Source organism: Orcinus orca, chromosome 9, assembly GCF_937001465.1.
Source record: "Orcinus orca chromosome 9, mOrcOrc1.1, whole genome shotgun sequence".
Classification (NCBI taxonomy): domain Eukaryota; kingdom Metazoa; phylum Chordata; class Mammalia; order Artiodactyla; family Delphinidae; genus Orcinus; species Orcinus orca.
Window position 1 is genome coordinate 43,554,257 of NC_064567.1, and position 23,676 is coordinate 43,577,932.

The window sequence follows — 23,676 nt, forward strand, 5'->3', positions numbered from 1 at the left end:
AACTTTTGAATTTAATACAATTAAAATAAAGAAAGCTAGTCAAAGTCATAGGGAATACTCCATGAACCCAGATCATGTGAACTGCTAATTCAACTTAACAAAACAGTCATAACTAGTTCTGAAGTAAATATCATATTCAAAATGTTCAGAAATCAAACATATTATAGTTTACATTTCTGATATCAAACCAAACTTCCTTACCTTTTCAGTGCATGTATGGAGAACAGACACATGATTGGAAAAAAAACTTGGAATTTTATTAACTTCTTTTAACCCCAGTTTCAGAAGCATTAAGTAGCTAACTAAATCAAAGTATATTCTCTTGAAGGAAAAAAAAAAACTTTCATTATCAAAAGTTAAGTGACATAACAACTAAATTTTTAAAAAAGAATATTAGAGTTATCAATAATTCACCCTTTTAATTATATGATTTCCTGCTATAATACTTTATTTCCTCAATTCATGAAACAAAAAATTTTTTAAATATTCTCAAAACTGAGACATCAGCCAGGTTATCATTTCTTTGAACGTGTAACAAAACAGCAGTGATTGAAATGTTTTCACATGTCAGAATTTCAACATTTAACAAATATTTATTGATCTTAGTGCCACGCAGTGTTCTAGACTCTAGAAATTACAACAATGAATAAAACAGACAAAAATTCCTGTCTTCAGGGAGCTTACACTAAGGGACACATAGATTCCAAAAGCCACCTTGATTCAAAGTTTAAAGTCATATTAAAAAAAAAAAAAAAAAAGTAGGGCTTCCCTGGTGGCGCAGTGGTTGAGAGTCCGCCTGCCAATGCAGGGGATGTGGGTTCGTGCCCGGGTCCGGGAAGATCCCACATGCCGCGGAGTGGCTGGGCCCATGAGCCATGGCCGCTGGAGCCTGTGCTCCCGGAGGCCCGCGTACCGCAAAAAAAAAAAAAAAAAAAGTAGAGCGGGGCCAGAGAGCAAAGGAAGTATAGCATGCCCTTTTTAACTGTGTAACAAAAGTGCCTATAGTTCACCACATTCCCTAAGTCCCTCCCCAGAAAGGAAATGTCCCTGATGTAGAAACTCCAGGGATTTACTAGCCAGCAAATAAGGCGGGGAGGAGGGAGGCGGACTGTATGTCAAACATAGTCAATTAGAATCTAATATTTTTTTATTTTAAATATTACAAATAGGTAATTAGTATAGTCTTTCTGTGGACTCTCTTCCATAAGTCACTGGACCCCAGTTTTGCACAGTGAAGCAGGAATTTCTTAAGATATATCCTAGAGAATTATAAAGGTTCTCAATACTTAGAGTACCTAAACATATTTCCCAAACTATTGATTTTGGTGCCACAATTTGGTCAAAGTATACTGTCCTATACAATATTATCAGCTTAGATGAGGGAAGACCCAAATAAATTCAATTTATTTGATAATGCCGTGTTATCTGCAAGGGGATGGTATGCACTGAAATTTTCCCTTTATGTTCACACTGTATTCAAAGAAGTCTTTATTTGTAGGTTAAAGTCAATGTTCTTAGAATGTTCAAGGGACTGAACATTAAGTAGAATGTTCATGTGACTGACAATTTACATGACGTATTCTCTCTCACTCCCTCTTTCTCTCTCTCATCCTCTCTCTCTCTCACTAACACACACACACACACACACGCACGCACGTGCACACACACACACACAACACACACCATAGTTTACAAATTGAAATGCAAAACCTATTGATTCCTTAAAAAGTAGCCACTCTAGGGAACCAATGTTTCCTTAAACAAAGTGCAAAATTTTTTTGAAATTCCTCTTTGTAATTCCCTACAGAGTCTACTTATAGGCAAATAAAAGCCTGGTGAATTCTTTTTTTAACACATGGGACTTAAAACAATGACTTTCATTGTCCAATTTTTTTCACAAAACATGACTCCTGACTATTTCCAAATATCAAGTCAATCTTCAAAGGATGAAGATTTGACACCCTCAAGATACTCAAGAGAATCTAACACAGGCTCTGAAGGTACTTCCAAAGAAGAAATGCAAATATATCCAGGCAACAAAGTCACTGTCAGATCTCATTAATTTAGACATTTAATCATTCAGCATTTACTAAGCACCCATTGTGCCAGATACTGGAGAATATTTTACGTGATTAACCCTCATTCAGATGCAGAAGTTCTGGTGTGCTTGTTAAAAATGAAAAGGAAAAATCACTTTACTTTATAATCACACCTCATTTATGGCCTGCTAGAATTAGTTAGCCAATTGGCTGCCAATAAGCTCAAATAGTTTTAACACTGGGTTATTGGGGTCAAAGGTTAAATCCCCATGTGGGAGAATTAAACCAGCTCTGTTCTGAGGCCAGACCACAGCTCCAGGCAGCCACTCTGTAAAAGTGTGCAATTGATCACAAACTGGGCAAGAGGGCAGGAACAGATTCACAACCCCACCATCCACATAAGAATAACAACTTGATGTACACTGCCTAATAGCATGTATACTAGAATCCTTACCTCTGTAGCATCTTTCTTTCATACATTGAAAAATTACAGATGATACGGGTTATGATCATACACACCTCAAAATGATGATCGATCAACTCGAAATATTCTTGAAGGGGCATAGATCCAGAAAAAGAACATGAGAAATCTTTGATTCCCTGTTTTTCAAAATATTCCTGAAGGCGGATAATAAGCTCATTTGTTATGAGCCAAAGATCCTCAAATTGTTCACTCTGGATGCGATATCGTTCTAAAGAGAAAAAATAATTAAGGAAAAGGCTTATTAACACATAACTAGTAGCTGAAACTATATGAATTATCACTAACTCTGACATGAATACCAAAAGGACAAAGATTTCTTTTTTGGAATATAGATATAATTTCTACTGGCTTAATAAAAATAATTCTACTGCCTTATCGTGATTTTCTGCATCAACAACTTAACATCTTCAAAGCTCATTCCAAAGGTATGTGGTCACAACAGCAAGCTGCATAGTCATTTTAACTATGTATCTTATAATAGGTTTCAGTATGGTAAAAACACAAAATTTGGATCCTTCTAAAAAGAGCTTTACTCAAAAGGTAAAAAACAAACAAACATAACAAAAAAAGGTAAGAAAACAGCCATTGCAAAAGTACAACCTGGTATCACTAGTTTGTTTCAAAAAATTGATGTGAAATAAAATTTATTCTATAGAAAGCCCACATCCTGGACACAGTAGGCAGCTTAAATCCCTGTAATCATAATCAAAGTTTTCTATTTTTCTAATAGTTCTTTCATTTGAAGAGAGATTTTGCAATAAGACCCTTCCCCAATTATAAATCTTGGTTCCCTCCATTCCCTCCATTCCCTGACACATCAGCTCCAAGACAGCCAAAGTCTTGTCTATCTCCTACCCTGATGATTATGATGACAACAATGATGACAATGATGATGACATCAGTGACAATAACCACATCTATGATAAGAGCAACTATTATAAGAGCACCAGCTATGTATACATCAAGCACTATAACTACAAAAACCCATTTTTTATAAGAAGGAAAACCAGGCACAGAGAATTTCAGAGACTTGCCAAAGGTCACAAAGCAATTTAAATGTCAGACCTATAATTCATGGTATATATCCTTCTTCCCCAATTGTCTAAACTCTACCTGTTCCTCAGGATCTGGCTTCAGTCTCACCTACCCCAAGAAACCTTTATTTCTCTACCATCTATAGAAGCCTTATATGTGCCAATCACTATCTAAAGCACTGCACATTCACTCTCAGCCCAATAGGCTACTGGCTATATAACAATAGCCCCATTTTACAGAAGAATAAATATAGCAACAGAAGAGTTTAAATAATCTGCAAGGTCATCTAGCCAATTAATAACAGAGCAGGGATTGGAACTTTAGCTAAACTTTAAATAATCCAAAGATTATCTATCAATTTTAACCACCTCATAACAATGCATTTCTCTGAATTTATATAGAGAATTCTACAGTTTACTGTGCACTTAATACATACAACCATGTACTCTTTTTTTTTTTTTTTTTTTGCGGTATGTGGGCCTCTCCCGTTGCGGAGCCCAGGCTCCGGACCCGCAGGCTCAGTGGCCATGGCTCACGGGCACAGCCGCTCCGTGGCATGTGGGATCTTCCAGGACCGGGGCACGAACCCACGTCCCCTGCATCAGCAGGCGGACTCTCAACCACTGTGCCACCAGGGAAGCCCCAACCATGTACTCTTATTTAACCTTCCAGATGATTATATTCAGTCTCTACAAAGAGACTGTACACTTTCTGAGATCAAAGTTACCTATTTTATTTAGTTCACCATTTATTGAACAATTATTATGTGCAATTTCATAAAGAAAGAAATGTTGGGAGTACAAAAATTACCTTAGTCTTTTTGCTTAAGGAACTTAAGGTAATACAATATGTGCATGTGAAATATTTATTTATATTCCCAAAGGTATGTTGACAAATTCTATAAATATATTACCTCTTTAAATTGGTTTTTAACTTCAATTTGTCACCCTCAGCCAGAATTCAAGAATATATCTGCTCTCATTCCCCTAGTCATACTCTTTTCAATTATATAAGGAATAAAATACACTAAGTATGCCTGCCATGGTACATGGCAAACACCCTGGTATTCTCTGCTGTCATATCATTCCCCTTGGAGCTTCCCCAGTCTTCCCCTCACTCCAGTCTTTTTTTTTTTTTTTTTAAACATCTTTTTTGGAGTATAATTGCTTCACAAATGTGTGTTAGTTTCTGCTTTATAACAAAGTGAATCAGCTATACATATATATAAATCCCCATATCTCCTCCCTCTTCCGTCTCCTTCCCACCCTCCATATCCCACCCCTCTAGGTGGTTACAAAGCACCTACCTGATCTCCCTGTGCTATGCGGCTGCTTCCGACTAGCTATCTATTTTACATTTGGCAGTACATATAGGTCCATGGCACTCTCTCACTTCTTCCCAGCTTGCCCTTCCCCCTCCCTGTGTCCTCAAGTCAATTCTCTACATCTGTGTCTTCCTGTCCTGCGCCTACTTTCTTCAGAACCGTTTTTTTTTTTTTTTACATTCCATATATATGTGTTAGCATACAGTATTTGTTTGTCTCTTTCTGACTTATTTCAGTCTGTATGACAGACTCTAGGTCCACCCACCTCACTACAAATAACTCAATTTCGTTTCTTTTTATGGCTGAGTAATATTCCATCACATATATGTGCCACATCTTCTAAGTATCAATGGACACTTAGGTTGCTTCCATGTCCTGGCTATTGTAAACAGAGCTGAAATGAACAGTCAAGTGGTACATGACTCTTTTTGAATTATGGTTTTCTCAGGGTATATGCCGAGTAGTGGGGTTGCTGGGTCGTATAGTAGCTCTGTTTTTAGTTTTTTAAGGAACCTCCATACTGTTCTCCATAGTGGCTGTATCAATTTACATTCCCACCAACACTGCAAGAGGGCTCCCTTTTCTCCACACCCTCTCCAGCATTTATTGTTTCTAGATTTATTGATGATGGCCATTCTGACCAGTGTGAGGTGATACCTCATTGTAGTTTTGATCTGCATTTCTCTAATGATTACTGATGTTTAGCATCCTTTCATGTGTCTGTTGGCAATCTGTACACCTTCTTTGGAGAAATGTCTATTTAGGTCTTCTGCCCACTTTTGGATTGGGTTGTCTGCTTTATTGATATTGAGCTGCTTGTAAATTGTGGAGATTAATCCTTTGTCAATTGCTTCATTTGCAAATATTTTCTCCCATCCTGAGGGTTGTCTTTTAGTCTTGTTTATGGTTTCCTTTGCTGTGCAAAAGCTTTTAAGTTTCATTAGGTCCCATTTGTTTACTTTTGTTTTTATTTCCATGTCTCTAGGAGGTGGATCAAAAAGGGTCTTGCTGTGTTTTATGTCATAGAGTGTTCTGCCTATGATTTCTACTAAGAGTTTAATAGTGTCTGACCTTACATTTACGTCTTTACTCCATTTTGAGTTTCTTTTTGTGTATGGTGTTAAGGAGTGTTCCAACTTCATTCTTTTTTTTCCTTTTTTTTTTTTTTTGCGTTACACGGCCCTCTCACTGTTGTGGCCTCTCCCATTATGGAGCACAGGCTCCGGACGCACAGGCTCAGCGGCCATGGCTCACGGGCACAGCCGCTCCGTGGCATGTGGGATCTTCCCGGACCGGGGCATGAACCTGTGTCCCCTGAATCGACAGGCGGACTCTCAACCACTGCGCCACCAGGGACGCCCCAACTTCATTCTTTTACATGTACCTGTCCAGTTTTCCCAGCACCACTTATTGAAAAGGCTGTCTTTTCTCCATTGTATATTCTTGCCTCCTTTATCAAAAATAAGGTGACCATATGTGTGTGGGTTTATCTCTGGGCTTTCTATCCTGTTCCATTGATCTATATTTCTGTTTTTGTGCTAGTACCATACTGTCTTGATTACTGTGGCTTGGTGTATAGTCTGAAGTCAGGGAGCCTGATTCCTCCAGCTTCGTTTTTCTTTCTCAAGATTGCTTTGGCTATTTGGGGTCTTTTGTGTTTCCATACAAATTGTGACATTTTTTGTTCTAGTTCTGTGAAAAATGCCATTGGTAGTTTGATAGGGATTGCACTGAATCTGTAGATTGCTTTGGGTAGTATAGTCATTTTCACAATGTTGATTCTTCCAATCCAAGAACATGGTATATCTCTCCATCTGTTTCTATCATCTTTAATTTCATTCATCAATGTGTTATACTTTCTGCATACAGGACTTTTGTCTCCTGAGGTAGGTTTATTCCTAGGGGTTTTTGTTTTTTTTTTTTTTTGCGGGATGCGGGCCTCTCACTGTTGTGGCCTCTCCCATTGCAGAGCACAGGCTCCGGATGCGCAGGCTCAGCGGCCATGGCTCACGGGCCCAGCTGCTCTGCGGCATGTGGGATCTTCCCGGACCAGGGCACAAACCTGCATCCCCTGCATTGGCAGGCGGACTCTCAACCACTGCGCCACCAGGGAAGCCCTATTCCTAGGTATTTTATTCTTTTTCTTGCAATGGTAAATAGGAGTGTTTCCTTAATTTGTCTTTCAGATTTTTCATCATTAGTGTATAGGAATGCAAGAGGTTTCTGAGCATTAATTTTGTATCCGGCTACTTTACCAAATTCATTGATTAGCTCTAGTAGCTTTCTGGTAGCATCCTTAGGATTCTGTATGTATGGTATCATGTCATCTTCAAACAGACAGTTTACGTCGTCTTTCCCGATTTGGATTCCTTTTATTTCATTTTCTTCTCAGATTGCTGTGGCTAAAACTTTCAAAACTACGTTGAATAACAGTGGTGAGAGTAGGCAACCTTGTCTTGTTCCAGATCTTAGACTAAATGGTTACACAGTTTTTCACCACTGAAAACGATCTTGGCTGTGGGTTTGTCATATATGGCCTTTATTATGTTGAGGTAAGTTCCCAATAAGCCTACTTTCTGGAGGGTTTTTATCATAAATGGGTGTTGAATTTTGTTGAAAGCTTTTTCTGCATCTATTGAGATGATCATATGGTATTTTTCGTTCAATTTGTAAATATCGTGTATCACATTGATTGATTCGCGTATATTGAAGAATCCTTGCATTCCTGGGAAAAACCCCACTTCATCATGGTGTATGATCCTTTTAATGTGTTGTTGGATTCTGTTTGCTAGTATTTTGTTGAGGATTTTTGCATCTACGTTCATCAGTGATATTGGCCTGTAGTTTACTTTCTTTGTAACATCTGTGTCTGGTTTTGGTATCAGGGTGATGGTGGTGTCCTTGTAGAATGAGTTTGGGAGTGTTCCTCCCTCTGGTATATTTTGAAAGAGTTTGAGAAGGGTATAGGTGTTAGCTCTTCTCTAAATGTTTGACAGAATTCGCCTGTGAAGCCATCTGGTCCTGTGCTTTTGTTGGAAGATTTTTAATCACAGTCTCAATTTCAGTGCTTGTGATTGGTCTGTTTATATTTTCTATTTCTTCCTGGTTCAGTCTCAGAAGGTTGTGCTTTTCTAAGAATTCGTCCATTTATTTCAGGTTGTCCATTTTATTTGCATATAGTTGCTTTTAATAATCTCTCATGATCCTTTGTATTTCTGCAGGGTCAGTTGATACTTCTCCTTTTTCATTTCTAATTCTATTGATTTGAGTCTTCACCCTTATTTTCTTGATGAGTCTGGCTAATGGCTTATCATTTTGTTTATCTTCTCAAAGAACCAACTTTTAGTTTTATTGATCTTTGCTATCATTTCCTTCATTTCTCTTTCATTTATTTCTGATCTGATTTTTATGATTTCTTTCCTTCTGCTAACTTTGGGGTATTTTTGTTCTTCTTTCTCTAATTGCTTTAGGTGTAAGGTTAGGTTGATTATTTGAGATGTTTCTTGTTTCTTGAGGTAGGATTGTTTTGCTATAAACTTCCCTCTTAGAACTGCTGTTGCTGCAACCCATAGATTTTGGGTTGTCGTGTTTTCATTGTTATTTGTTTCTAGGTATTTTTTGATTTCCTCTTTGATTTCCTCAGTGATCTCTGGTTATTTAGTAGCATATTGTTTAGCCTCCATTTGCTTGTATTTTTTACAGACTTTTTCCTGTAATTGATATCTAGTCTCATAGTATTGTGGTTGGAAAAGATACCTGATACGATTTCAATTTTCTTGAATTTACCAAGGCTTGATTTGTGACCCAAGATATGATCTATCCTGGAGAATGTTCCGTGTGCACTAGAGAAGAAAGTGTATTCTGTCGTTTTCAGGTGGAATGTCCTATAAATATCATTTAAATCTATCTGGTCTATTGTGTCATTTAAAGCTTGTGTTTCCTTATTTATTTTCTGTCTGGATGATCTGTCTGTTGGGGTAAGTGGGGTGTTAAAGGCCCCCACTATTATTGTGTTACTGTCGATTTTCCCTTTAAAGGCTACTAGCATTTGCCTTTTGTATTGAGGTGCTCCTATGTTGGGTGTATAAATATTTATAATTGTTATGTTTTCTCCTTGGATTGATCCCTTGATCATTATATAGTGTCCTTCCTTATCTCTTATAATAGTCTTTATTTTAAAGTCTATTTTATCTGATATAAGTATTGTTACTCCAGCTTTCCTGTGTTTTCCATCTGCATAGAATATCTTTTTCCATCCCCTCACTTTCAGTCTGTATGTGTCCCTAGGTCTGAAGTGAATCTCTTATAGACAGCATATATACGGGTCTTGTTTTTGTATCCATTCAGCCAGTCTGTCTTGGTTGGAGCATTTAATCCATTTACATTCAAGGTAATTATTGATATGTCTGTTCCAATTACCATTTTCTTAATCGTTTTGGGTTTGTTTTTGTGGGTCTTTTTCTTCTCTGTGTTTCCCACCTAGAGAAGGTCCTTTAGCATTTGTTGTAAAGCTGGTTTGGTGGTGTTGGCGGTGCTGAATTCTCTTAGCTTTTGCTTGTCTGTAAAGCTTTTGATTTCTCCATCGAATCTGAGTGAGATCTTTGCTGGGTAGAGTAATCTTGGTTGTAGGTTTTCCCCTTTCATCACTTTAAATACATCATGCCACTCCCTTCTGGGCTGCAGAGTTTCTACTGAAAAATCAGCTGATAACCTTAAGGGGATTCCCTTGTTTGTTATTTGTTGCTTTTCCCTTGCTGCTTTTAATATTCTTCTTTGAATTTAATTTTTGTTAGTTTGATTAATATGTGTCTGGGTGTGTTTCTCCTAGGGTTTATCCTGTATGGGACTCTCTGCACTTCCTGGACTTGCGTGGCTATTTCCTTTCCCATGTTAGGAAAGTTTTCGATTATAACCTCTTCAAATATTTTCTAAGACTCTTTCTCTTCTTCTTCTGCAACCCCTATAATTTGAATGTTGGTGTGTTTAATGTTGTCCCAGAGGTCTCTGAGACTGTCCTCAATTTTTTTCATTCTTTTTTCTTTATTCTGCTCCTCAGCAGTTATTTCCACCATCCTATCTTCCAGCTCACTTATTTGTTCTTCTGCCTCAGTAATTCTGCTATTGATTCCTTCTAATGCATTTTTCATTTCAGATATTGTGTTGTTCATCATTGTTTGTTCTTTAGTTCTTCTAGGTCTTTGTTAAACATTTCTTGTATTTTCTCAATCTGTGCCTCCAACCTATTTCCTAGATTTTGGATCACCTTTACTATCATTACTCTGAATTCTTTTTCAGGTAGTTTACCTATTTCCTCTTCATTTATTTGGTCTTATAGGTTTTTACCTTGCTCCTTTGTCTGTAACATATTTGTTTGTCATGTCATTTTTTTTGATGGGTGGTGCTATGTTCATCTCTTACTGGTCGTTTGGCCTGAGGCATCCAGAACTGGAGTTTGCAGGCAGTTGGGTAGAGCCGGGTCTTGGTGCCGAGATGAGGACTTCTGAGAGACCTCACTCCAATTAATATTCCCTGGTATCTGAGGTTCTTTTAGTCCAGCAGTTTGGACAGAGCTCTCTCACCACAGGAGCTCAGGCCTGCCCCACCCAGCCTGGGAATCAAGATCCTGCAAGCCACATGGTGCAGAAAAAAAAAAAAAAGGAGCAGTACAATAACAAAGAATAAAAAAGTAAAATTAGAAAAATAAAAAATTTTTAGAAAAAATAAAGATATACATGCAACAACAACAACAAGGTAAAACAGAAACATAGGGACTTCGCTGGTGGCCCAGTGGTTAAGACTTCACGCTCCCAATGCACGGGGCCGGGGTTCGATTCCTGGTCGGAGAACTACATCCCACATGCATGCCACAACTTAACATGTTGCAACGAAGATCCAGTGTGCCACAACTAAGGCCCAGTGTAGCCAAAATAAATAAACATGAAAAAGAAAAAAAACATAACCACACCTAAAAAAAAAAAGCTGGAAAAGGTCTTGGCTGTGGGGGCGGGGCTTAGGTGGGGGCGGGGCCTAGGCTTAGGACCTGCAGGGCTGGAAAAGGCAGCAGGGCCGGAGGGGGGCCTCAGAGTGAGGAGTTCGGAGGTTAGGCCCTGGGTGGGGGTGTGGGGGCGGGGCTTAGGCTCAGGGTGCCTCAGAGTGTAGAGGATCAGGCTCTGGACCTCAGCAGGCTCCCCGCTGATCCCCTCACTATAGTGGGACCCTCCCGAGCGTGGGAACCCCTCCCCTCCCCCAGCTACCTCCCCCCCCCCAGGGCCACTAATCCCGTCTGGCCTCCACTTTTCCTCTCCCTTCTCCCTCTCCCTCCCTCCCATGCCCTCAGGACTCACACAGCTGGAGAGGGCCTCAGAGGGCAGAGGATCAGGCCTGGGACCTCAGCAGACTCCCCAGAGCCCAAGTGGGCAGGGGAAATGCTGGCTGTGTTCACTCCAATCCCCCAAGGGTCTCTCCCCCATCCCCGTTGCTCCCCTCACCATGAGTGGACCGCTCCAGGCATACGAGCACCTCCTCTCCCTCAGCTACCCCTCAGGGGCACTGGTCCCAAACTGCCCCCACCTCTCCCTATGCTCCCTCCCCACACCCACATCCTACCCAGTTGCTCAGGGGTTCCTCCCATCTCCTTAGGTGTCCGTGGTCCCCCACCAGTGCCTGGTAGGTGCCCTAGTTGTGAGGAGACACAAACTCCGCGTCCTCCTACTCCACCATCTTGACTCCATCCCATTGTATTTTCTTCATATCTATCTCCCTTCATCTCCAAGGACATTCCCTAGGCAGAATTCTAGACATCACTGAGGCCAAAATAACCATCAGGGAATTGTAATGGCTACACTTCATGTTTCAGTTTACACAGTTCATTTGATTCTTTATGTAATAGTTTCTGTCCAATTCCATTATTTAGTCTGTCTGCCCACACTGTAGCTGTGTCAAGGCATTCATTACCATATATTAAGATGAATGTGAATAAATCAGTTATATACATGGATATTTGGTGAAATTTAGAGAATGATAAAGTAACTATGGGCAACAGCAATGTTCTAAGAGTTACTTTATCTAAAAAAGAATAAATATAATGCATTAGGACATAAATACCCTCATTTGCACAAATAAATATTTGCCTTTTTTAAATGGTCTCAATTGCAGATTCATCATACAGCATCATCAACTGAAATCAAACAGATGTGTATAATTTCCCAAAGAAATGTTAGCAACAATTTTTTAGTATAACTAAAGAGAACATTTTAACAAAGAGAAATGTACAAAAATGATTCCATCAACCCACTGAAGATTAAAATTAATCAAAGCAAAATGGTGCCAATGTAAAGAAGACTACAATCATGACCAATTACAAAGACCACGAAAAGTACAAAATTCTCTCATTCTTCTCAGAAATGTCTTTAATTTGTGTATCTTATTCTTTAATTTTTAGTTGTTTCCAAATCTATTTCACTAGCCACCAACCTACACATTCCAGAAGCTGTTATGATTTTAACCACAGAAATTTCATTATAGTTTCTAAAATAAGGATGTATATATGTTCCCCCTGTTAACATCTTCATTTTTCAAAAAGAACGTATCCTTATTTTACTATATTTTCTAATTATAAAAGAAATAACCAACTAAAACTGCAAATCCATAAAGTATTGATAGAAAATGAAACCCGTTTTACAAATGGCAGAGATTTTAAAAACTGGAGTGTACTCAGACTTATATATATATATACATACACACACATTCATTTCCCCTAATACCCTTAGTGTACCTAAAATTTGTTGAACACTTCCTTTCTTAATATTTTAATTTATTTCCAAGAAGGTATATAAAACTCAGTGAGTTTAGTAGCTTCATTATCTACATACATCAGAAGTCAGTTTTACATTGAGTAGTTTCAACCATTATTCTCATATGAAGCAAACAAATCAATAAAGCATATTCAAGTATGAAATTCAAACTTGACTATACAATTACTACTTTTCATTCTACTGAGATTAATCTCAGCAAAAGTTATTCACTTTCACTTTCATCTTTGCAAGTGTCCAAAAGGAGGATATAAGAATATACACATACCCCCAAAAAATTAACTCCAGTTTCTAGTAACTCCTAAAACCTAGTTCACCATATACCTATCTCAAAAACATTTTTCAGTTCTTTAAATTCCTCTATCAAACTCTCCTCATCCCCAAAACCAAAGTTAAGTATCACTAATAAAACAGGAGTCTATCTTCATAACTAATATAATGGCTCTTAGTTTTCAATATCTAACATCACCCTTGCAGAAATCTTTGATGTGGCGATGATCTGTGATGCACTGTTCTTAATAGAACTTTTCAAAAGCAATAATACCATGGCTTTACTTACGAGAGGTTTTGGAAGCAAGAAGAGTAACTCGGGAACCTCCTAAGAAGCGAAAACCCATTACATTCACCTGATCATCTTCTGACTGATTGGCAAAGCCTACAAAGAAAATAAAAAATCACCTTACATAATCACAAGGCAAAACACTTAATGTTTAAAATAGGAAGCTTCGTTGACAATGAGTATTTTTTATGTCACTAGTCATGTTTAAGGTCCGTGTGTGGACTATAATATATTAACTGATCTCCACAGTTGCTTCCAAATGCTAAAATTACTGCCTCAGAAGAACATGCTGAAATCACTTAATTTTCTTTCTTCTACTAGTTCATTCTAGGTCTGAGGCAGGGAATGTACAAGATGAACTTAGAATGCCTGTCACACCAGAAAGCAAGGAAACTATCAGTGACCAGCGGACTTGTATGAAAAGGACGTAAGAGCCAACTTAAAGAGACTACCACTGGCCAGAGATGAAAATACTTGAGTATCAAAATAATAATAACTTCGATGAAGTAAAATACATCAAATATATTTAAAGGCATGGGTTCATATTGACACTAAAAATAAAACAAAAAACCCAAATGCTCACTATTGAAGGATTCTAAAGAATCAACTCATTATTTTAAAAATCAATAATAAAGACAAAGAACCAAGCATTTATCCTGATGATCCTACCAAATTGTACCACATAAACAGTGGTAAATAAGGGAAACATTCTCTGTGTGGAAATATTCCAGCTAAAAATTGTAGAAAGCTTGAAAGAATAGAATACCACCATTTTTCAACTTCCAATGAATTAATGGATCTTAGCATTGACTATCAATAGCTGTTACAATCACAAAAAAGGAGACAAACAGATATAATGTACCCACTGCTGAAAGTATATACCACTATTCTTGCAGTAGTATGGCCAAAATAATCAATCCTAACTCTATTAGCACTAGATGCAACTATCAATTTATAGGGAACAAGACAGAGAAAATATTAAACAAAATCACAGGGATGTAATCAGCAAAATTCAGAGTATGGGAAACTCACAGGAAAAATAATTTGTACTCTTTAACAAATAAACTGCAAATTAAAAAGAGACATGGGGGCTTCCCTGGTGGCGCAGTGGTTGAGAGTCCGTCTGCCAATGCAGGGGACGTGGGTTTGTGCTCTGGTCCGGGAGGATCCCACATGCCGTGGAGCGGCTGGGCCCGTGAGCCGTGGGTGCTGGGCCTGCGCGTCTGGAGCCTGTGCTCCACAGCAGGAGAGGCCACAACAGTGAGAGGCCCGCGTACCACAAAAATAAATAAATAAATAAATAAAAGAGACATGAAGGAGAAAGCCTACAGAAGAGGAGATATCAAAAAAATTCATATCAAAAAATTACAAGTGAAATATATTTGACTGCTGACTCAAAAAAAAAAAAAAAACAAATAAAAATTATAACACTGGAGACTTTCACTCTGTACCCAGATGGAAAAACTGGGGCCAAATTTACCCTCCCATCTCAAAAAACTAAAACATGGAATAAAATACATGAACCATTTTTTAAGACATTGGAAATTAGCAAATGAACAACAGGGATCTCTGACAAAAAAGAAACAAAGTGAGCCCTATGTTTGCACCAGCTAACCACCTAGAGAAATTTCCAAGCCACAAAACAGGGGAGGGGAGCCCAGGTGCAACCCAGCATTCTCGTTGAGTTCAAGAGATAGAGTTGGGAATCTGGGAAGGCCAAAGTGGCAAACGTTCTCAAGGCAGAGAGCATATAGAGCAACAGAGAAAGAACTCCAGAGATCTGCAGAGTCCCATTTGAGTACTCAGTAGAATACTAATGGATGCATGCCTATGAGGAAACTACCTGAGGTTGGGGAGGAAAAAAAAAAAAACAGTCAAAAAGATTACAGGAAATAATCCACAAGCCCAGACAGGGCCAGAGATAATCCTTGTTCTCACTGGCCATAATATAGACCATCAAAATTCACTAGGGGGCTTCCCTGGTGGCGCAGTGGTTGAGAGTCCACCTGCAGATGCGGGGGACACGGGTTCGTGCCCCGGTCCGGGAAGATCCCACATGCCGCGGAGCGGCTGGGCGCGTGAGCCATGGCCGCTGAGCCTGTGCGTCCGGAGCCTGTGCTCCTCAACGGGAGAGGCCACAACAGTGAGAGGCCCGCGTACAGCAAAAAAAAAAAAAAAAAAAAAAATTCACTAGGTATCAGGTAGAACACATGGAAGAGTTTGGTTTCAGTAGCAGGTAAAGTTCACACTAGAATAAATGTTGCTCCCATTCCACCTAACAAAGCTTCAAAACAACACTAAAAAGGATCAAACTTTTTCAAGTAACTAAAATGTGTCCCAGAAAAAAAAAAAAACCTCAAGAATATTTAGAGGAAAATTAAAATACTCAACACACAATTCGATAAAATTCAGGAATTCTGTCCTTCAGTCAAAAATTACAGGACACAGAAAGAGAAGAGAAATTACAACCCATTAACAAGGAGAAAAATCAATCAAAACTAACTCAGAAATGACACAGACAATAGAATTAGTAGACAAAGGCATTAAAACAATTATTATATTATTATAAATATTCAAAGGAGCTATATTAAATAAAGACATGGAAAAACTTTTTTAAAAAGAGAGAGACCCAAATCAAACCTTGAGAGATGACAACTACAATGTCTGAGATTAAAAAAAAATACACTGGGTGGGATTATGAACACATTACACACTGAAAAAAGAAATAACTTGAATGTATAGCAGTAGAAACTACCCCCCAAAAAAGCACAAAGAGAAAAAAGATTGAAAAAACAAAAACAGCATCATTGAGCTCTGGGACAACCCCAAGAGAGAAATATACATATAATTGGAGTCCTTAAAATAAAGATGAATAAAGGAGTGGAGACAGAAAAAAATATTTGAAAAAATAATAGCCAAAATATTTCCAAATTGGATAAAAATTATAACCCATAGATCAAAATATCTTAACAGAGGGAGACCTTCAAGATGGCAGAGGATTAAGACGTGGAGATCACCTTCCTCCCCACAAATACATCAGAAATACACCTACATGTGGAACAACTCCTACAGAACACCTACTGAATGCTGGCAGAAGACCTCAGACCTCCCAAAAGGCAAGGAACTCCCCACATACCTGGGTAGGGAAAAAGAAAAAACAGAGACAAAAGAATAGGGATGGGACCTGCACCTCTGGGAGGGAGCTGTGAAGGAGGAAACGTTTCCACACACTAGGTAGCCCCTTCACTGATGGAGACCGGGGGTGGCAGGGGGAAGCTTCGGAGCCAGGGAGGAGAATGCAACAGGAGTACAGAGGGCAAAGCAGAGAGATTCCCAACAGAGGATCAGTGCCCACCAGCACTCACCAGCCCAAGAGGCTTGTGTGCTAACCTGCTGGCCGGGACGGGTGGGGGCTGGGAGCTGAGGCTCCGGCTTCTTCGGACGTCAGATCCCAGGGAGAGGACTGGGGTTGGCTGTGTGAACACAGCCTGAAGGGGGATAGTGCACCACACCTAGCCAGGAGGGAGTCCAGGAAAAAGTATGAACCTGCCTAAAATGCAAGAGACCACTGTTTCAGGGTACGCGAGGAGAGGGGATTCATAGCACCACCTAAATGAGCTCCGGTGATGGGGCAGAAGCCGCAGCTATCAGTGTGGACCCCAGAGACCGGCATGAAACACTAAGAGTGCTAATGCAGCCACCAAGAAGCCTGTGTACAAGCACAGGTCATTATCTACACCTCCCCTCCCGGGAGCCTGTGCAGCCCACCACTGCCAGGCTCCCATGATTCAGGGACAACTTCCCCGGGAGAACACATGGTGTGCCTCAGGCTGGTGCAACGTCATGCCAGCCTCTGCCACCACAGGCTCACCGAGCATTCCGTATCCTTCCCTACCCCCGGCCTGAGTGAGCCAGAGCCCCCTAATCAGCTGCTACTTCAACCCCGTCCTGTCTGAGGGAAGAACAGACCCCCTCAGGTGACCAACACACAGAGGCAGGGCCAAATCCAAAGCAGAACCCCAGGAGCTGTACGAACAAAGAAGAGAAAGGGAAATCTCTCCCAGCAGCCTCAGAAGCAAAAGCTAAGAGAATTCAGCACCACCAAACCAGCTTTACAACAAAACGCTAAAGGAACTTCTCTAGGCAAGAAGCACAAGAGAAGGAAAAGACCTATAATAACTAATCCAAAACAATTAAGAAAATGGTAATAGGAAAATACTTATCGATAATTACCTTAAATGTAAATGGATTAAATACTCCAATCAAAAGACACAGATTGGCTGAATGGATACAAAAACAAGACCCATATATATGCTGTCTACAAGAGACCCTCTTCAGACCTAGGGACACATACAGACTGAAAGTGAGGGGATGGAAAAAGATATTCCATGCAAATGGAAATCAAAAGAGCGCTGGAGAAGCAATACTCATATCAGACAAAAGAGACTTTAAAATAAAGACTATTACAAGAGACAAAGAAGGGCACTACCTAATGATCAAGGGATAATCCAAGAAGAAGACATAACAATTGTAAATATTTATGCATCCAACATAGGAGCACCTCAACACATAAGGCAAAAGCTAACAGCCATAAAAGGGGAAATTGACAGTAACACAATCATAGTAGGGGACTTTAACACCCCACTTTCACAAATGGACAGATCACCCAAAATGAAAATAAATAAGGAAACACAACCTTTAAATAATACATTAAATATGATGGGCTTCATTGATATTTACAGCACATTCCATCCAAAAACAACAGAATACACTTTCTTCTCAAGTGCAAATGGAATATTCTTCAGATAGATCATATCTTGGGTCACAAATCACGCCTTGGTAAATTTAAGAAAATTGAAATCATATCAAATATCTTTTCTGACCACAACACTATGAGACTAGATATCAATTACAGGAAAAAAAATCTATAAAAAATACAAACACGTGGTGGCTAAACAATACACTACTTAATAATGAAGTGATCACTGAAGAAATTAAACAGGAAATCAAAAAATACCTAGAAGCAAATGACAATGAAAACACGATGACCCAAAATCTATGGGATGCAACAAAAGCAGTTCTCAGAGGGAAGTTTATAGCAATACAATCCTACCCCAAGAAACAAGAATCATCTCAAATCAACAACCTAACCTTACACCTAAAGCAATTATAGAAAGCAGAACAAAAAAAAGCTTTTTCTGCATCTATTGAGAGGGCACGAACCCGCGTCCCCTCCATCGGCAGGCGGACTCTCAACCACTGCGTCACAAGGGAAGCCCTGTTATTACATTTATGTAAACTTTTTGTGTAAAATTACTGGTATCATGGCATACACTGAATGTCAGCTAATTTAACATCTATTCCCAGCCTCTTTTTCCCCAGCCCATCTACATTAGTTCTCAGCCCCCTTTACTGCTAGAAGAGGCCATGTGACAGTATTTTGGCTATTGAGGCCTAAGTAGAAATCTCCTAAGAAGTTTATGGAAAAATGCCTTTCTGATAAAAGTTACAGTCATTGCTATAGCTATTTCTTTCCCCTACCTCCTGCCCTGTAGTCAGTTATGATGACTTAAGCCAAAGCAGCTATCTTATTACCATGGAACAAGCCAATACACTAGAAAATGCACATTGCAAAGAAAGAAAAAAGCTGGGTCTTTGATAACATTCACAAACCACTATACCAGCTTCCATTGCCCACTTGTGGACCTCTCTTTATTTGAGATAAAAAATACATATTACCTTGCTTAAGTCACATTTAGCCAAAATCACTCCAGATAATTATTTATATATATATGTAAATAAATATTTTCTATATAGCCATTAAGCATATTAAAGCTTTTTATAATTATAATATTCTCTACTGGCCAGTATTTGGGGCACTAGACACCTCCATTCAAACATTGTTGATCGAGTTAACTAGTATGGCCCTTCAGGAAGTCAATTTTACATTATATTTCAAAAGCTTTAAAAATACTATTATCCTTTGCTTGACTCAGTAATTCCACTTTTACATATTCATCAAAGAAGTAATAATAGGGCTTCCCTGGTGGCGCAGTGGTTGAGAGTCCGCCTGCCGATGCAGGGGACACGGGTTCGTGCCCCGGTCTGGGAAGATCCCACATGCCGCGGAGCGGCTGGTCCCGTGAGCCATGGCCGCTGAGCCTGCACGTCCGGAGCCTGTGCTCCGCAACGGGAGAGGCCACAACAGTGAGAGGCCCGCATACCGCAAAAAAAAAAAAAAGAAATAATAAATTTAGAGAAATATTGCTATAATATATTTACAATATTAATACACTGAAAACAATATAAATATAGAAAAATATAATGCTGGCCAAATTATTTATGATAGAATAGTATGTAATCATTAAAATCATAAAATAAAAAATCTAATTATATAGAAAGGTGTCTCAGCAATATGCAAAGTAATATTCTTTGGGGGGATGAAATGCTTAGAAAAAATATTTTTTAAAAGAGTAGGGAAATGTAATGAAATATAAGTAGATATTGCTGGGTGTAAGAATTACCAGTAACTTTCATTTTCTTCTTTTTGGTTATTCATTCCTAAATTTCACATTTCTTTTGTAATAACAAAAATTAATTTTAAATATACAAATAAAAGAACTGAAATAGACAAATAGGAAGAGATGTAGATTAAAAGTAGTTTTATTTCTTCTCTATGAAGATCATTAATTTTATTTCCGTTAAAAAATAACTTGTAATAGCAACTTTAACATCATATATAGCAAGAGTGAAACGTATCATGAAAAGTGAAAAAGTAGCAAGAGTACTTCTTTTAAACAATTACAGGATTCCAGCTCAAAAAAAGAACAAACTATATTACATAAATTGACTCAGGGGAAATTTTTAAAATTTGTCATTGAGTCCCATTTCTAAAGTGAATAAGAAGCAAATATATGCTGATGAGCCTAAGATACCTGTGACATCAAAACAACTGAGTCCAAAATCAGGACAGATGAGTTATAAGCTTTCCTTAGTACTTCTTAACCAATCCATAGCTTACAGAGTTTCCCTCTCTGGTCAAAAGCATACATTCTTATTCAATCTCTATCGGTTTCAGTCATCTACAGTAAAGATTGACCACTCAGAAGCCAGAGTCTTAAACATTTTTCAAAGTCAGCAATAAATTTGGTGCGCAACATACAATTTCCAACTATGTTGTCAGGATAGAATAGGAGACCAAGGAACTAGTATGTTTGCATAAGATGTTATAAAGGTAGTGACTCTCTGCCTTTTTTTTTTTTTTTTTTCTTTTTTTGGTACGCGGGCCTCTCACTGCTGTGGCCTCTCCCGTTGCGGAACACAGGCTCTGGACATGCAGGCTCAGTGGCCATGGCTCACGGGCCCAGCTGCTCCGCAGCATGTGGGATCTTCCCGGATCGGGGCACGAACCCGTGTCCCCTGCATCGGCAGGCGGACTCTCAACCACTGCGCCACCAGGGAAGCCCCTCTCTGCCTTTTTTATAATCCAAATTTGTTATAAGAAAATTGACAAAGAAGAAAGGGAATGAAAGGGAATTAGAAACCAAAAGGTACAAAACTATTTGCTAACTACACACACACACACACACACACACACACACACACACTCATTCATTCAAACTCATTCAAACTAAATAGATTAACTGTAATAAAGAGCATCTTGGAGATTTTTCATAGAGTTATATATAAATAAAGCTTTTAAAAACACTTCAAATTAATGAAAAATAAATTTTAATCACTTTAAGTACGTAATAACACAAAAGTTGACTTACCATAAATTTCTAAACCTTGTGGGAAATACTTGTATTCTAAATCCATCCACTAATGCAAGGATGAAGATGCATCTTACAGTCAACAGTGCTGATTTTTAATGATGGATTTAAAAGGGTCGATTTAATTCCCAGATTATTTTTTTTAATTCCACCTCATCACCAAGAAAGGTAATAGATGCGACACATTAGAAACCCTGGCAACTAAAGATGTTTTATCCAATCAATGCCTCTCTCTTTTCTAAGCTACTCGAAAAGAAAAACCAACACCTGGAGAAAGTCACACCTTCACAAATTACCAATAATGTTCACTGTGATATTCTAGCTTTATACATGTAGCCCATTCTAAAGCACCGGAGGCAAAGAATGAACATTGCCCCCTCCAGCTGCTGAAGACAGCACAACCACATAGAGCACCTACTTATGAGGTTACTTTTCAGGGGCATAAGAATATGCTTTTAAAAGGTACCTTTCCAAAAACCTACAATGAAGACGAATAATAAATATTTACATGCTTAGAAAAGGGATATATTTGAAAACCTACAATAAAGATGAATAATAAATATTTACATTCCAAGCCAAAAAATTCCACAGTCTAAAAAGAAACATCTGATGTTTTCATTTCTGAATACTGAAGCAAAATAATGATTATAATAATTTTAATCAAACTTAAAAGGTACGCTTTATTACCTTGTTGATATAAGCTATTTCCTTTGAACCCGCAAACAGAACGAAAAAATCCTTGAGGCACTTTTATATTCTGACTTAACAATTATCTGATAATTACCCCATCATTACCTGCTGATGAAGGATTCCATTCTAAATTCTTAACATTTCTGATGTTACAGCCATGTTACTTCAAGAGTCCTACCTGGAAAGAGACTGAGAAGACTGACTGGAGATTTGTTGGTATCAATAGTTAGTTTGTGGCTTGCAGTTTTTGAAGGCTGGCCTGGTAAGCAGATTAATTTCAGGGGAAGTCTAAACTTACATTGGCTAACTCGAGGAATGCCTGAAATAAAGAGAAACATATATTCATAAATTTGACAAATAAGAAAAATATTGTACTACTAATAGTAGTACATAGTAGCAACATATCTTAGTTTAAATGTTTGTTACCTGCCCATTTCATTTAGCATAACTGAAATAACTGGAAAGCATTATCATAATTTATGTTTTTACTTTATTGTCAAAAAGCGCAAGGCAAAAATAAAATCTTAAAAAGGAGCATAGGGGTAAACTCTACCTTTAATAGTAATATCATATTTTAAAAATCATCACAGTTGAATGCTATATAAAACATTATATGTAGTTATATTCAATTACTGAACTGTCTTTAAGACCTTCAAAGCTCTAGCCCTAACCCAAGACTATCCGCTAAAACGAGCAAAGAATATGAAATTTATATCAGGAAGACTCTATATGACCATATCTAATCATTTCTTTACCCCCCGAATTTTTTAATTTTTGTTTTTTTACTTATTGAAGATTCAAAATACAATTAACAATTTGCAATAAATTATGAGCATGAAAGCAGAATTTGCCCTACTGAAGTTCTAATGAAGTTCATTCTAATGTCATTTTACACATCAATATGAAGAATATTACTTTCATACAAATTGAATTTTTCTCAATCCATTTAACTTTACATATCACTCTTAAGCAACATTTTGAAAGGCTTACATAGTCATTCAATTCTCAAATTTTTTCAGAAAGTATACAGGTATATTGAAATAAGTAACTGCATAAATAAATAACAATGAAGAGTTTTATATCAGAATTTAAAGTTTTTAAAAATCATTCCTTTTAATATTTTTACAAAGAATGAAACTGAAACCAAAGCAAATTAAGCTCTCTACTTATAAATCAAGTAAAGCAATTCTACAACTTTAGTTCTCTCTCCTTTTATACTAGGATTCTATTTTTGACTGGGTAAGACAAAAGATAATATACAGAAAACTATATCTTAGTAAACTACTGTAGAAAAAAGGAAAATTTAAAATGTTCTACTCTACGGATAGATCCACACATCAATTCCTTTATTTCTTTACGGTGGAGTCAGAGAGCAGCTTAAAAATAGCAAAAGCGGAAGCAGTAAAGTTTGGAGACATGATCCCAAATAGGATTCCTAGAATTAGCAATATATTTTGTTAATGCCAATTGGAGTTGTGTGGTTTACTCTATAACCAAGCTGGGAGTACACTTTTCAGAACTACTTATTCACTAGGATAGTAAGAGATCAACAATGGCAAGCATATTGATATATGAAGCCAATTAAATACTTTTTCAGAGCATGTGGAGCATATTTGTCATTCTCTTCAACATAATCTATTATCCATCAAATTTTACATAGCTCATTTTTTGCTCATAACCAACAGATGTTAAATTCACTTCTCCTGGAATCCTAGATGCAAACTATAACTGGTGTCTCTTCAGAGAAGTCCCAGGGTATTATTTCCTGACATTTTGTGAGGTTTTAGAGGCATGTGTATTTGTACTTTAAAATGATGAAATGTTTTGACTCAAAATATTATGGTAACGTGATCTAAGCTACTGCTCAGACCACAACTATCAATAACACTACAAAAAATATTACAAAGCATTATTTTTTCCAACTTCATATATTCCATATATCCCCAAATTATGGAAATATAC

The 23,676-nt window shown here is 38.0% G+C and overlaps 1 protein-coding gene across 5 annotated transcripts in view; it reads right to left on the reverse strand.

Moving 5' to 3' along the window:
* BBS9 (Bardet-Biedl syndrome 9) overlaps positions 1-23,676 on the reverse strand; it is a 432,087-nt gene that overhangs the window by 212,026 nt on the left and 196,385 nt on the right. For 3 of the 5 annotated variants that reach the window (XM_049714453.1, XM_049714454.1, XM_049714452.1), the window contains 4 exons: positions 21,893-22,033; positions 13,253-13,348; positions 2,559-2,731; positions 202-321 (listed from right to left, as the gene is read on the reverse strand). In XM_049714453.1, coding sequence (XP_049570410.1) covers positions 202-321; positions 2,559-2,731; positions 13,253-13,348; positions 21,893-22,033 — 530 coding nt within the window. The remainder of the gene's footprint in view (positions 1-201; positions 322-2,558; positions 2,732-13,252; positions 13,349-21,892; positions 22,034-23,676) is intronic. The other 2 variants (XM_049714456.1, XM_049714455.1) reach the window with 1 other exon arrangement.